At 40.0% G+C, this 15,662-nt stretch overlaps 1 protein-coding gene across 1 annotated transcript; it reads right to left on the reverse strand.

Annotated features, from left to right (window-relative positions):
• Positions 1-291: 291 nt before the first annotated feature.
• LOC123929931 (olfactory receptor 1D2) lies at positions 292-1,281 on the reverse strand. Its single transcript, XM_045986110.1, has one exon. It carries the CDS (start codon positions 1,252-1,254, stop codon positions 292-294), a length of 963 nt encoding a protein of 320 aa, XP_045842066.1. The 5' UTR covers positions 1,255-1,281.
• Positions 1,282-15,662: the final 14,381 nt, after the last annotated feature.

A 15,662-nucleotide genomic window follows, 5' to 3' on the forward strand; every position in this document is an offset into this window, starting at 1 on the left:
AACTGGGAATATCTGGATAAGGCTGGGACTTTGGTCCTGTGTCAGGCAAGGTGAAGGATTTGATTTTGCAAATTTTTAGTATTAGTGTTAGTGACCTTATTTATTGCCAAGGTTTCCATTGTTTGGTGGACATTGGATTATGCATACATTTCTTTTCTTCATCACAGATATATGAGCTCATTCTGAGTTGGTGCTATGTACTAAACTCTCCTGTATCCCCCAGAGGGCAATGTCTTGCCCACGGAGAAGGAAATTCCCAGTCTCTACTTGAATGCCCTTTCCAGACTTACTTCATGTCAACCTCTGAAAGGCTTTCCCTAAGAGAAGCCTTCTCAGAGCCCCATGCATGTCCTTGTTCCTCAGGCTGTAGATGAAAGGGTTCATCATGGGAGTCACCACAGCATACATTACTGTAGCTACCGAGTCCTTCATGGAGTAGGTTTGGAGGGGCTGCAGATATACCATACAAAGTGTCCCATAGAAGAGGGAGACCACAGCCAAATGGGAAGCACAGGTGGAGAAGGCTTTGTACTTGCTAGAGGCTGAGGGTATTCGGAGGATGGCTCTGACAATCCAGACATAGGACATGATCATGAACCCTAGTGGGGCAAGGAAGATGAAAGATCCTGTAGCAATCAGCACTGTGTGATTGACTTGAGTGTTAGAACATGCCAGCCTCAGCAGGACATACATCTCACAGAAGATGTAGTGTATCTTCTGGGAACCACAGAATGTCACCCTGGTCATGAGGAGGGTGTGGGTGAGGCCATAAAAAATAGAAAGTGCCCAACACAAGGTGAGGAGCAAAATACAGAGCCCAGGGCTCATGACTGTGGTGTAGTGGAGGGGGCGGCAGATGGCCACATAACGGTCATATGCCATTGTGGCCAGGATGAGGTTGTCCAAGGCCACCAAGGAGACTAGGAAGTAGAGCTGTGTGAGACACCCCGCATAGGAGATGACTTTGTTCTGAGACTGGAGGCTCACCAGCATCTTGGGGATTGTATTGGTGACGAAGAAGAGGTCAGTGAAGGAGAGGTTGGCCAGGAAGAAGTACATGGGTGTGTGCAGGCAGGGATCAAAGCTGATGGCCAGGATGATGAGCACATTTCCCACCACTGTGACCAGGTACATGGACAGGAACATCCAGAACAGGACCCGCTGGTTCTCAGGACTCTCTGAGAGCCCCAGGAGCAGAAACTCAGAGACTCCACTGTGATTGCTTCCATCCATTTCCCCAACTGTCTGCAACATAGGCACCAACAAATGTTTATTAAATGCCCTCAATTGAATAAGGACATCCAAATAAGCAAAATCAACTGTTTTCTTAGCATTAAAAGTATCTTAGGCTAAATTTTATAAATTTTTTGGGATATAACACAACACAATAACATATAAAGGCATAACATGGAAAATTTTTATGCAACTCAGTCATACCAGCAACTTCTAATCTAGTATACTCAAAATGGAATAATGTCCATGTCTTATTTTAAATCATACCATCTTACAATTTTCTTGAAATGCTTAAAGATTCGTATGGTATATTATGATTTTGTATAGATTTAAGTGATATTTAAAACAAGTGCATGCAGTATAAGAAATTGATTTTATACAACTGGACAAGGGGGAAAGTAAAAATATTGGAAAGGAAATGGAATAATTATCATTATTTGCTGAGAGGATGATCTATCTGGGAAACCTTTAACAATTGACTAAAATGACATTAGAAATAAACAGGATTTGAAAACAGTTTAAATCTGAGGTCTGACACTTTCTTTTAACCCCCCAGCCAGTTACCTGAGCTTTTTTATATTCCATTTCTTTATGTGAAAAATGGATCAGGGTGAGAATAAAGTGAAGTAATAAAGAGCTGGTGGCCTGCAGTAAATACTCAAGAAATATTTATTGTCATTATTATTATATGTAAGAAATAATAAATATAAATAAGTTTAATATATTGTGAAAGGGATGCCTGGCTGGCTCAGTCAGAAGTGTATGTGACTTGATTGCAGGGTCATGAATTAAAGCACCATGTTGGGTGTAAAGATTATATAAATTAAAAAAAGTTATATTTATATTATACATATGTATATAAAATACATATATGTATTTTATGTAATGTGAAACAATGCCATCCACATCACCAGCAAATAAATCTATGCATTAAAATGTTAACATTCAGGCAAGATCTTGAAATTCTTCAAAGAAGCATGCAGTGGAAACTTGGTAAGTGGAAAAACATACCAATATTCCAAAGGTGTGTATTCTACTGAATTAATCTAAAATTTAAACTATGTGAAGTGAATTTGAACAGGGTTTTAAAGAAAACATCTATGTTTAACTTCAAAATAGTTGTGAAAATAAGCTAGAAAAATCTTGAAAAATATAAATATAAATATAAAGGGCTGTGTACAAAACTATGTGGTACTGATGCAGGAATGAACGGATCAGCCAAACAGAAAGAAACTTCAGATTCAGACCAAAGACCACGTGGGATTGAGTTTATTATTACTGTAGTACTTTTGTGGTAGAAAACTGTTGTATTATTCAGTAAATGGCATTGAGACAATTGTCTTATTATTTTGGGGGGAATATGAGATCCATATATTGTTTCTTACCAAACACATTTCAAGCATACCAAAGATTAAAATAACGTGTCTTTTTCCCTTTCAAAAACCTGAAATAAAGGAAAATCTTAAAAATAAAAACAAACAATAAAAAGGAGGGCATATAAATAAGTTATATAGAATTCCATTGTGTGGAGATAAATAACAATGGTGCACATCTTGGTGTTTGGATTATTTGCAATGTGAATGATGAAAAAGGCCAGGCTATAAAATCTGTGTCAAGAGCATTACAGAGAATTACATGTACAAAGCACCTGAGCTGGAACTTCGTTGTATGTAAGGAGATACATATGGGTCAGTATGGCTGGAGTGAAGAGAGTGGTGAAATGTAGGGTTGTGCAGGTAAGCAGGAGTCAGGTCATTCAGAACCTTGTTAGGATTTTAAAATTTTATTCTAAGTGCAGTAAAAAGCCTTAAAAGTTACGAACCACATTTGCATTTAAATTTACTTAAGTTTAAAGTGAAAGAAAGCAAACATCATCACAAATTCTGCCTTGCAACCAACTGTAACATTTTGGTGAACATACTTTGAGGTTTTTGTTTCAGTTATCTTAGGCACTCAACAGTGTGATGAGTAATTTTCTCCAAGACAGTATTGCAATTTATTATACACTTTTAAAAAAGATTTTATTTATTTATTTGACACAGAGAGATCACAAGCAGGCAGAGAGGCAGTCAGAAGGAGAGGGGGAAGCAGGCTCCCCACTGAGCAGTGAGCCCAGCATGGGGCTCAATCCCAGGAGCCCTGAGACCATGACATGTGTGGAAGGCAGAGGCCCAACCCACTGACCCACCCAGGTGCCCCTACTATATACTTTTCTTGAATAGCTTTATATAGCTGTCTACATGATTTTTTATTTAATCTTAAACTGAATTCCACTGTGTGGAAATAGGTAACTTCATATTTTGATGTTTTTATTATTTGAGATATGAAGGATGTTTCTCCACTGATTTATCTGACTTAGAATGTCCTTTCCAATCTTAAAATTATGTCTCCCTTCATTTTATGAGAATATTCTTTCATTCTTTCCTTATTTTTTTTGGTACATTTTTTTGGAATTTATACTATATCTATACATTAACTATAAATTAACATTTCATTTTGGTGATGTTACTCCATCTCTTCTAAAAAACCCATAGTAAACCCCAACCTGTCTCTTTGAAAATGAATAGACAGATTAAAGTAGTGTTTTGAATGGACTAAAAGAAGTCTAAAAGAAGAGTATCATTCCAAGTATTAAGGTGAATAATCCTTTTATGCAAAACACTTTATATAAAAAAAACTTAAAAAATTATTTAATGATACCAATAGCAGGAGGATATTGTATCTGTCAAAAGAGAGTGCTCCTCGGGGCGCCTAGGTGGCTCGGTGGGTTAAAGCCTCTGCCTTCTGCTCAGGTCATGATCCCCAGGTCCTGGGATTGAACCCCGCATCGGGCTCTCTGCTCCGCGGGGAGCCTGCTTCCTCCTCTCTCTCTGCCTGCCTCTCTGCCTAATTCTGATTTCTCTCTGTCAAATAAATAAAATATTAAAAAAAAAGAGCTCCTCTATTAAGAAAATTTCCTTTTGGGTGAAAAATAAGATCATGAAATTTAAAAATATAATGGTAGGCAATCGACTTTTGGCATGACAATGTAAGGAGGTCCAATGATCCACTCCCCAATGACAGTTGTGAAAATATCAAAATAGAAGGATTTAAAACTGATGGAAATTGTCCTAAGGGCAAGCAGCAAATGAAGAAATGTTCAAGAACATCTTGAAAATTCAGTAAGAAATGTGGAAAATAAGAAGATGGGAAAACAGCAACCTCTGAAAAACTAGAGTGGCTATACATTAGTCTTTAAATACAAAAGCAGATTTTAGAGATTAAAAATAGACTCTAAAAATGTTTTTAGAAATAAAGGGAGACATTTTATAGATTAAAAGGGTAAATTGTACACCACACTTTCAGTAGTGGATTGAACAATTGAGCAGAAGAACAAGGGAGTAGAGAACAATACTATATGTATATATTTTAAAGATTTATTATTTATTCGAGAGAGAGAGAGAGAGCAAGAGAGCAGGGGAATGGACAGAGGAAGTTGTAGAAGTAGAGAATCTGAAGCAGAGTCTGACATGGGGCTTAATCTTGCAACCCTGAAATCATGAGCTAAGCCAAAACCAAGAGTTGGATGCTCAATTGACTGAGCAAGCCACCCAGGTGCCTCTTGAACAATAGTATAAATCAGCTATACTTGACAGATATCTATAAAACACTCTGCCCAACAACAACAGGACAAGATTCTTTTCAAGGGCCATTAGAATATTCTCTAGGATAGACCATATGCTAGGACATAAAACAAACCTCAATAAATTTAAAAGGATAAAAATGACACAAAATATGTTCTCTAAGTGCAATGGAATGAAAATTAGAAATGAATAGCTGGAAAAATTTGAGAACATTCACATATTTGTGGAAATTAAAGAATACACTACAAAATAGCCAGTGGGTCAAAGAAAAAAACAAAACAAAACAGAAGATACTTTGAGATGAATGAAAATGAAGATATAACATACCAAAATTTATGGGATGCAGCTAAAGCAGTGCTTAGAAGGAATACTTTTGTTGTAAATGCCTATATTAGGAAAGAAGGAAGATCTCAAATCAATAACTTAGTCTTACATGGTTAACCTGGTAATAGTCCCCAAATAGATCTATATATTCAAAGTAATTCCTTTTAGAATCCTAGCTGACTTCTTGGCAGAAATTGGTACAAATTGATTCTAAAATTCATATGGAATTTCAAGGGACCAGAATAGCCAAAAACAATCTTGAAAAACAAGAACAAGAATTCACATTCTCCAATTTTAAAACTTACTACAAGCAACAGTAATGAAGACACTGTGGTATTGGCACAAGGATAGGCATATAGATCAATGGAATAGAACTGAGAGTCCAGAAATAAGCCCATGTATCCATGCTCAGCTGAGATTTTTAAGAAAAGATTTTATTTATTTGTCAGAGTGACAGAGTATAAGCAGGGCTTGCAGCAGGCAGGGTGGGCAGACGGAGACGGAGGCTCCCCGCTGAGCAAGGAGCCTGATGCCGGACTTGATCCCTGGACCCTAGGATCCTGACCTGAGCCAAAGACAGATGCTTAACTGACTGAGCCACCCAGGTGTCCCTATGGTTAACTAATTTTTGACAATGGTATGCAGATTACACAGGAGGGAAAAGATAATTTCAACAAAAAGTGCTGGACTACTAGCCACATGCCAAAATTGGATTCTTATCACACAGTGTATATAAAAATTAATTTAACAAACTGTAAGAGACTCTTAACACTAGGAAACAAACTGAGGGTATCTGGAGGGGAGGTGGGTGGGGGAAAGAGATCATTGGGTGATGGGCATTAAGGAGGGCATTTGATGTAATGAGCACTGGGTGTTATGTGCAACTGATGAATCGCTAAACTCTACCTCTGAAACTAATAATACAGTGTATGTTAATTAATTAAATTTAAATAAAATTAATATGAAATGGATCAATTTGAAATTGAATGTAAGAGCTAAAACTATTAAACTCTTAGAAGAAAATCTGGAGAAATTTTGTGATTTTGGATTTAGTGAAGGGTTCTAAGATGTGACAGCAAAAGCACGAGCAACAAGAGAAAAACTACATTCACAAGAGTGGCACTAATAGCAGGAAACAAGGAAAAATTGTGAAAATTATGAAATAAAACATGAAAATTTATGCCATATTTTATTTTCATAAAAGTAAAATACCTCTCATATCAAAACATTGTAAAACAGTGGTAAAATACAAACAAATAAAAATGCCAAAAAGGAAAAATGCTTGCCATATATGTGATAGACAAAGGCTTAATATGCTTAATAGAGAAATAACTATTTCAAGCTGGTAATAAAGCTGCCAATCCTCATAGGAAAATAGCAACAGACATGAATGTGCAATTCACAAAAGAAGAAGGTCAAAGTCAAAAACATGTGAACATATGGCTTTATTACTTATCAAAAGATGGGATGAACAGGCTATTTTATATCTGATGAAATAAATGTTTATACTTTCTGGAGTGAAACCTGACATTTCATGTCAGAAGCTCTTAAAAAAGAGGTCCTCTGAGCAATGTCAGTGTTAGGGAGCAACTGTAGCTGTGGGAACTGTGAGTAACCTACAAGAGTATACTAATTTGGAGCTCCAGTATGCAGGTGAGGTGGGCGCGGGCAGGCTCAGTGTTTAGCATATCTCAATGAAAACATTTGAATTCCCAGATGTTTGGTGTCCATGGTACAGTGACAAGAAAGTTTGAGTTATATGTTTAGGTCCAAAACTCAATTTGACACCTACGAGTGCCTTTTGAACAAATGATTACCCTTTATCTGACCAGAGTACATGTGAGTTGTCACCTCTCCCTCCTGCCCCCACCCCGGCCTCCCCATTTAGTCTACACAACAGCACTATTTGTTTCTATTATCCCATTTTATAGACGAGGTGATTGGGAGTTGGGAGGTATGGATTTCTCCAGTTCTGTCAAAACTAGTAACTGATGGAGTTGGGATTTGGCTTTCCTTTTGTCTCTAAGTCCACACCCTAACTGAGTGTCACACGTTAAACAAGAGTAAAGATGCCTACCTCACTGTGGGTTTAGAGAAGACTTAAATGCTGAATGTGGAAGCACTTCTTCAACTTAAAGCTCTGTGTAAATGGGAGGTGCTGATATGAGGATCTCAGAAGGAGTCCTCTCCTTATCGTTTCCCTACATTTTGACTGCCTGCCACCTCGGCTCCAGTAGGAAATGCTGGTCTTAGAACCAAGAGGGATAGCGGGCCCCATTCTTGTCTCCATCCTGGACATGGTTCTTCCCAACTCACATAGGAGCTGCTTTAGCACACCTGTGTCTGCAGGCTGTGACCCAAGGATGTTGAGGGGGCACTTATTTGTGGCTGGCCCCTTGGTGCTGTTGACAAGGAGCAGAGAAAAGTGAGAGAATGCATTATGGCCTTCACATTCTAAGCGGTGTGGATTGGTCAAGTCAGGAGATAAGAAATGAAAGAGACAGAAAAACAAGTCAGGCTATCTCCCAGATGACTCAAGTGCTGTGCCTGGAAATGGGACTGGCCAGGGGAAGCGATTCCCCATTATGGAAGACTTTCTATTACTTGACTTTTCCCCTTCCTTCCTTCCTTCCTGCCTTCCTTCCTTCCTTCCTTTCTTCCTTTTATGGAAGACTTTCAAACAGCTTATGATATAGTGGGCTGAATGATCATTTCAGAGTTGGTTCAAGCATTTAGTGGAGGTGGGTGATGGTTAATCTCTCTTTTAACCCTAAGATTCCAAATTATAGAGTAATCTTGTGCTGGTCCTTTGGCATTTGAGTTAAAATGGGAGTGATCCTGGGCGCCTGGGTGGCTCAGTGGGTTAAGCCGCTGCCTTCGGCTCAGGTCATGATCTCGGGGCCCTGGGATCGAGTCCCACATCGGGCTCTCTGCTCAGCAGGGAGCCTGCTTCTCTCTCTCTCTGCCTGCCTCTCTGCCTACTTGTGATCTCTCTCTCTCGCTGTCAAATAAATAAATAAATAAATAAAATCTTTAAAAAAAATGGGAGTGATCCTTAGGACATGATATTTTGTGTGCCCATATCTATTTGTTACTCATATAGTTCTCCTAAGTTTCTACACTATGACTGAGCTCCTTTGTTTCTCTGAGCATGTGAGCCTTCAAGTTGTAGAGGCTGCTTTCCTTTCAGGAAAGCAAAGAGTTTCAGTGAAAATGGGGCATGATGGGCTCATCCCAGAGACCACTACCAGACCCCAGAAGTGACCTGAGGATGAAAAAGAGCACCATGGTAATGGCCTGAGGGTCCCAGGTCTGAGCACTGGGCACCATCTCTGCTTTTCCATGGAGACAAAGATATTTCGCCTCCTTAAACCCCATCAGAAACTACTTCCTTGGGTAAATTATTGCCTGGATTCGGGGTTCTCTGGGACATCTTTCTGACAGGATGGAGGAAGAAAGGAGGGAAGAAGGCTGGTAAAAGTCAGAGGACACCCAGGGGAATGATAGCTCTGCTTTCTAGCCCTCAAGGCAGCATCACCCACACTTTAGTGTGCATCAGAATCACATGTGATACTTTAAAAACAAAAAGCTGATTTTCTGGCCCCCTTCCTTGAAATACTGGTTGTGTTCTGAGAACTAAGTCCTTTTTAGCGATCACCTGTTAATTCTGATGGTGTGTTTTGGGAACTCCTGTTCTGAGCCTGTAAGAGTCAGTGGTTTCTGGACACTTGTGAGGTCAGGTGGCCATAGAGCCCAAGGCTACCTGCAGTGTGGCTGGGTGAAGAGGGGAGAGAAGTGGGGTGGGGGACAGTATGGGCAAGGGCTCCAAAGTCAGCCTTAGAAAACTGTCCTTTCATAACTTTGGTGTTGCTCTCTACCTGCATGATCTGTGAGCCTCCATACCTCACCCATGAAGCCCTCTTTGCAGGCTTGAGAATCAAGAGTGATAGCATGTGACAACACTTTGAAAACTAGAGTGCTAAGAGATGGGAGGGATTGTTGTATTGCCTTTAAATACTAAGGGGTTAGATTATATGGAAAATTTTAAAGTATGTGGGTATGTTCATGAGAATAAATGGAGAAGAGAAGAAAGGTTTTGTGTGTGTGTGTGTGTGTGTGTGTGTGAGAGAGAGAGAGAGAGAGAGAGAAAGAGAGAGAGAGAGAGAGAGAGAGAGAGAGAGGGAAAGAGAGACAAGAAATGTCTGAGATGTCCAGACCTTACCCACTCTTCTGTGCTGGTCACAGAATGGCGTAGTACAAAGTCTCCAGTTTCCTTTTCAGGATGAAAATTTCATCAGGACACAAAGGACCCTACGGCATTATTTCTTAGTAGGATAGAAATTGGTGCCTGGGTTTTCAGTGCCTGCACAAAAGAATAATGTTAGGCTGTGGATGCTATGATGAACTTGTGGAATCTGAGAACTGAACCCTGGATATGAGGTTCATGAAAAAATGTCTGAGCTGGAGCCACATCAGGGCTATATATCAGTTTTGGAGAGACGCTGGGGAAGCAATCCCAAGACAGCTTGTAGGGATGAACCTGGATAATTGCTCCACTGTTAATGTCTACATGCAAAGGTCTTGGGAAATAAGTCTTGTTTACAAGGAGTAAATAAGCTCCACCTTGGGCAGCAACCCTAAAATGTGCCCTAGAAATTAGATTAGCAGGAAAGAAAGGGCTACATAAACATGCTTCAACCCAGCTTTGAGTCATCAGAGGTCCAAAACACTTCAAGCATTGAATTTGGGTAATCCCAGATGGCTAGTGTCTCTGAGTACTAAGTAAAAGAAGTTAAAAAAAATCTTATCTGATGTAGGAAAATAACATCAACTAGACTTTGTTATTTTTCTCAATCCCATTTTCAAATATAATTTTGAGCGCAAACCCAAAGATAAGCAGACACACAAGGAGATAAGATACTGAAAGCAAAAGCCAATAGCTGAAAGGCATATAATAGGGACCCTAGATAATAGAACAATTAGACCCAGAATGAAAAATCATGATGTTTGTGATGTTTTGAGATAGACGGTACATACCTCAATATCATAAAAGCCATCTATGAAAAACCCACAGCAAATATCATCCTCAATGGGGAAAAACTGAGAGCTTTGCCCCTAAGGTCAGGAACATGCCAGAGCTGTCCACTATCACCACTGCTATTCAACATAGTACTAGAAGTCCTAACCTCAACAACCAGACAACAAAAAGAAATGAAAGGCATCCAAATTGGCAAAGAAGTCAAACTCTCACTCTTTGCAGATGATATGATACTTTATTTGGAAAACCCAAAAGACTCCACTCTAAAACTGCTAAAACTCATACAGGAATTCAGTAAAGTGTCAGGATATAAAATCAATGCACAGATGTCAGTTGTATTTCTATACACCAACAACAAGACAGAAGAAAGAGAAATTAAGGAGTTGATCCCATTTGCAATTGCACCCAAAACTATAAGATACCTAGGAATAAATCTAACCAAAGAGGCAAAGAATCCGTACTCAGAAAACCAGAGAATACTCAATTGAGGAAATTGAGGAAGACACAAAGAAATGGAAAACATTCTAAATGGCCAACAGACACATGAAAAAGTGCTCAACATCCCTCAGCATCAGGGAAATACAAATCAAAACCACAATGAGATAGCATCTCACATCAGTCAGAATGGCTAAAATTAACAAGTCAGGAAATGACAGGTGTTAACGAGGATGTGGAGAAAGGGGAACCCTCCTAAACTCTTGGCGGGAATGCAAGCTGGTATAGCCACTCTGGAAAACAGTATGGGGGCTTCTCAAAAAGTTGAAAATAGAGCTCTCCTATGACTCAGCAATCACACTACTGGGTATTTACCCTAAAGATACAAATGTAGTGATCCAAAGGGGTACATGCACCCCAATATTTATAGTAGCAATGTCCACAATAGCCAAACTATGGAAAGAGATCAACAAATGAATGGATAATGAAGATGTGGTATAGATGCATGATGGAATACTATGCAAAATAAGTCAATCAGAGAAAGAAAATTATCATATAATCTCTCTGATATGAGGACTTTTAGGGACAGGGTGGGGATCGTGGGGGCTAGGGAGGGAAAAAAATAAAACAAGATGGGACCAGGGAGGGAGACAAACCATAAGAGACTCTTAATCTCAGGAAACAAACTGAGGGTTGCTGGGGGGTGAGGGGTGGGGAAGGAGAGGGTGGCTGGATTATGGACATTGGGGAGGGTGTGTGCTATGGTGAGTGCTGTGAAATGTGTAAGACTGATGAGCTCAGGGCCTCACTCCTCAGTGCACCTTCAGAGAAAAGCACCCAATCACTCCTGTCTCCCTGGTCTCCTGCTGCACTCTGAGCTCACCCAGCCTATGTCTGAGCATTTCTGTCTCTGGCACATGGCCCCATTTGGCATCTCCAAGCCCAGCAGATTCCTGCAGCGTGCTTCTGCACTGCTCCTCCCAGAGGAGGAAGGAGGGGCTCTCCCCGGATCTACCAGTTGTGGTGTCCCTGCCCAAAGAGCAGTGGTCCGACTGCCTTAGATCACAGTTTAAGGTAACCCTGAGGTGAGATCCCCCTCCTTGGCTCCATCTCTGCAGCTGGCTTCCCTGCCCCAATACCTGGGAGCTCTGCCACACTCAGACAGCTTCAGTCTTTCTGTGACCCTGTGGGTCCTGAGACCACACTGTCCCTACGAGGGTTCCACCCCCCCCCCCCTTAGCCTCTGGAGCAACATCCCTCAGTGGAGCAGACTTATAAAGTTCTGATTTTGTGCTCTGCTGCTTTATCGTTTGCTGGGAACCGGCCCCTCCCCCCGAAGTCTCCTTTTCCATATAGCAGCTCAGATTCACTTCTCTGCACATCCTACCTCCCAGAAAGTGGTTGGTTTTCTGATCCTAGAATTGCTGTTCTTCTTCTCTTCCATCTCCTGTTGAGTTCAGAATGGTTTGATAACTATCTAGCTTAACTCCTGGGACCTGATGATATTTAGGTCTCCTACTCCTCTGCCATCTTGATCCTCCTCCATCTCCCCTACTAGTTGCAACATAGTGTTGGTATGCTCCCTTTAGCAGCCAGTGAGAGTTCCAGTTGCTCCACATTCTTAACACGACTTGGTATTTTCCATCCTTCTCATTGGAGCTTTTTGGTGGGTGTGTGGTGATATCTTACTGGTTTTAATTTGCATGTCCCTTCTGATTAAGGAAGTTAAGCATCTATCTTTTCATGTGGTTATTCTCCACAGGTATATTCTCTTGTGTAGATTATCTCTTCAAGTCTTGTGCCCACTTTTCTATTGGGTTTCCTGACCCTTTCATGTTGATTTATAAGAGTTCTTTATGTATTTTTTTAAGAGTCCTTTGTCAGAATGGGAGAAGATATTTGCAAACGACATATCAGATAAAGGGCTCGGATCCAAAATCTATAAGGAACTTAGCAAACTCAACACCCAAAGAACAAACAATCCAATCAAGAAATGGGCAGAGGACATGAACAGACATTTCTGCAAAGAAGACATCCAGATGGCCAACAGACACATGAAAAAGTGCTCCACGTCACTCGGCATCAGGGAAATACAAATCAAAACCACAATGAGATATCACCTCACACCAGTCAGAATGGCTAAAATCAACAAGTCAGGAAATGACAGATGCTGGAGAGGATGCGGAGAAAGGGGAACCCTCCTCCACTGTTGGTGGGAATGCAAGCTGGTGCAACCACTCTGGAAAACAGCATGGAGGTTCCTCAAAATGTTGAAAATAGAACTACCCTATGACCCAGCAATCACACTACTGGGTATTTACCCTAAAGATACAGACGTAGTGATCCGAAGGGGCACGTGCACCCGAATGTTTATAGCAGCAATGTCTACAATAGCCAAACTATGGAAAGAGCCTAGATGTCCATCAACAGATGAATGGATAAAGAAGAAGTGGTATATATACACAATGGAATACTATGCAGCCATCAAAAAAATTGAAATCTTGCCATTTGCAACGACGTGGATGGAACTAGACGGTATCATGCTTAGTGAAATAAGTCAATCGGAGAAAGACAACTCTCATATGATCTCCCTGATATGAGGATGTGGAGATGCAACATGGGGGTTTAAGGGGATAGGAGAAGAATAAATGAAACAAGATGGGATTAGGAGGGAGACAAACCATAAGTGACTCTTAATCTCACAAAACAAACTGGGGGTTGCTGGGGGGAGGGGGGTTTGGGAGAGGGGGAGAGGGGTTATGGACATTGGGGAGGGTATGTGCTATGGAGAGTGCTGTGAAGTGTGTAAACCTGGCGATTCACATACCTGTACCCCTGGGGATAAAAATACATTATATGTTTATAAAAAAAAAAAAAGTCCTTTGTCAGATGTATGTAGTAACATCTTCAACTTCGTGGTTGTCTTTCATTCAGCTAATGATGGATACTGTGAAACAGGATATTTTAATTTTAAAACACTCCAACTTATCAATTTTTAATTTGTAGTTAGTATTGTTTGTATCCTGTTTAAGAATCTTTGCTAAATCTTTGCCAATATTCTCCTATATTTTTTTCCAAAAGATACATGGCTTTACCTTTCACATTTAGATCTGCTGTCAATCTAGACTTGGTTTTTATATCAGGTGAGGGAGCATTCAAGATACATTTTTCTTTCCAAAGTATGTATATCCAACTGATTCAGTGCCATTTATTGAAAAGGCCATACTGTCCCTGCTGTATTGCTGTGTAAATCTTTATTATTAGTCAAGTGACTGTATATATGTTAATCTGTTCCTGAACTCTTTGTCCTATGCATTTTTCTATCCTTGAATCAATACTCAACTTTTTAATTATTATATATATATTTTAAAGATTTTACTTATTTATTTGAGAGAAAGCGAGAAAGAAAGAGCATGAGCAGGGGGGAGGGGCAGAGGGAGAAGATGACTCCCTGCTGAGCAGAGAGCCCAAAATGGGGCTTGATCCCAAGACCCTGGGATCATGACCTGAGCCAAAGGCAGACGCTTAACTGACTGAGCCACCCAGGTGCCCTAATTACTATATCTTTTAATGGGATTTATTTCTTTCTTCAGTTTTTCTTCCACTCTCCTTGACCCTGAATTTCTATTTAATTTTAGAATAGGCCTGTCAGTTTCCTCAAAAAGATCTCTTGGGATTTTAATTATTATTGCACTGAAATTAGATTAACTTGGGGATAGAATGGGCATCTTTTCAATATTGAACCTTCTAAACCAGGAATGTAGTATATTTTTCCATTTTGGGAGGCTTATTATTATTATTTTTTTAAATCTCAGTAACACCGTGTGGTTTTCAGTAGAGTTCTTCCCCATTATGAATTTGATACCTTTGAAATACCTTGTTAAATGGTAACATTTTGAAGATTTTTTCTACCTGCTTACTATTATATGTATTTGTTTTCTAGTTGTTAACAATTTGTATGTTTATTTATATATATATTCTACTTGTTTACTTTTTATACCAAATATAGTATAATATATATAGTATGTATGTGTAGTATATATATAGTACGTAGCATATAAATATATACAGACATTTGATTTTTTTTTTTTTTCTGGTCACCTCTTTTTTTTTATTTGTTTATTTTCAGCGTAACAGTGTTCATTGTTTTTGCACCACACCCAGTGCTCCATGCAGTATGTGCCCTCCCTATTACCCACCACCTGGTTCCTCAACCTCCCCCCCCCGACCCCTTCAAAGCCCTCTGGTTGTTTTTCAGAGTCCATAGTCTCTCATGGTTCATCTCCCCTTCCAGTTTCCTTCAACTCCCTCTCCTCTCCATCTCCCCATGTCCTCCGTGTTCTTTGTTATGCTCCACAAATAAGTGAGACCATATGATACTTGACTCTCTCTGCTTGACTTATTTCACTCAGCATAATCTCTTCCAGTCCCATCCATGTTGCTACAAAAGTTGGGTATTCATCCTTTCTGATGGAGGCATAATACTCCATTGTGTATATGGACCACATCTTCCTTATCCATTCATCCGTTGAAGGGCATCTTGGTTCTTTCCACAGTTTGGCGACCGTGGCCATTGCTGCTATGAACATTGGGGTACAGATGGCCCTTCTTTTCACGACATCTGTATCTTTGGGGTAAATACCCAGCAGTGCAATTGCAGGGTCATAGGGAAGCTCTATTCTTAATTTCTTGAGGAATCTCCACACTGTTCTCCAAAGTGGCTGCACCAACTTGCATTCCCACCAACAGTGGAAGAGGGTTCCCCTTTCTCCACATCCTCTCCAACACACGTTGTTTCCTGTCTTGCTAATTTTGGCCATTCTAACTGGTGTCAGGTGGTATCTCAATGTGGTTTTAATTTGAATCTCCCTGATGGCTAGTGATGATGAACATTTTTTCATGTGTCTGATAGCCATTTGTATGTCTTTGTTGGAGAAGTGTCTGTTCATATCTTCTGCCCATTTTTTGATATGATTATCTGTTTTGTGTGTGTTGAGTTTGAAGGAAGA

Source organism: Meles meles, chromosome 18 (genome assembly GCF_922984935.1).
Source record: "Meles meles chromosome 18, mMelMel3.1 paternal haplotype, whole genome shotgun sequence".
Classification (NCBI taxonomy): domain Eukaryota; kingdom Metazoa; phylum Chordata; class Mammalia; order Carnivora; family Mustelidae; genus Meles; species Meles meles.

Excerpts from the sequence above, each read along its gene's own strand:
- LOC123929931 (XM_045986110.1), bottom strand. The coding sequence starts at position 1,254 with ATGTTGCAGACAGTTGGGGAAATGGATGGAAGCAATCACAGTGGAGTC.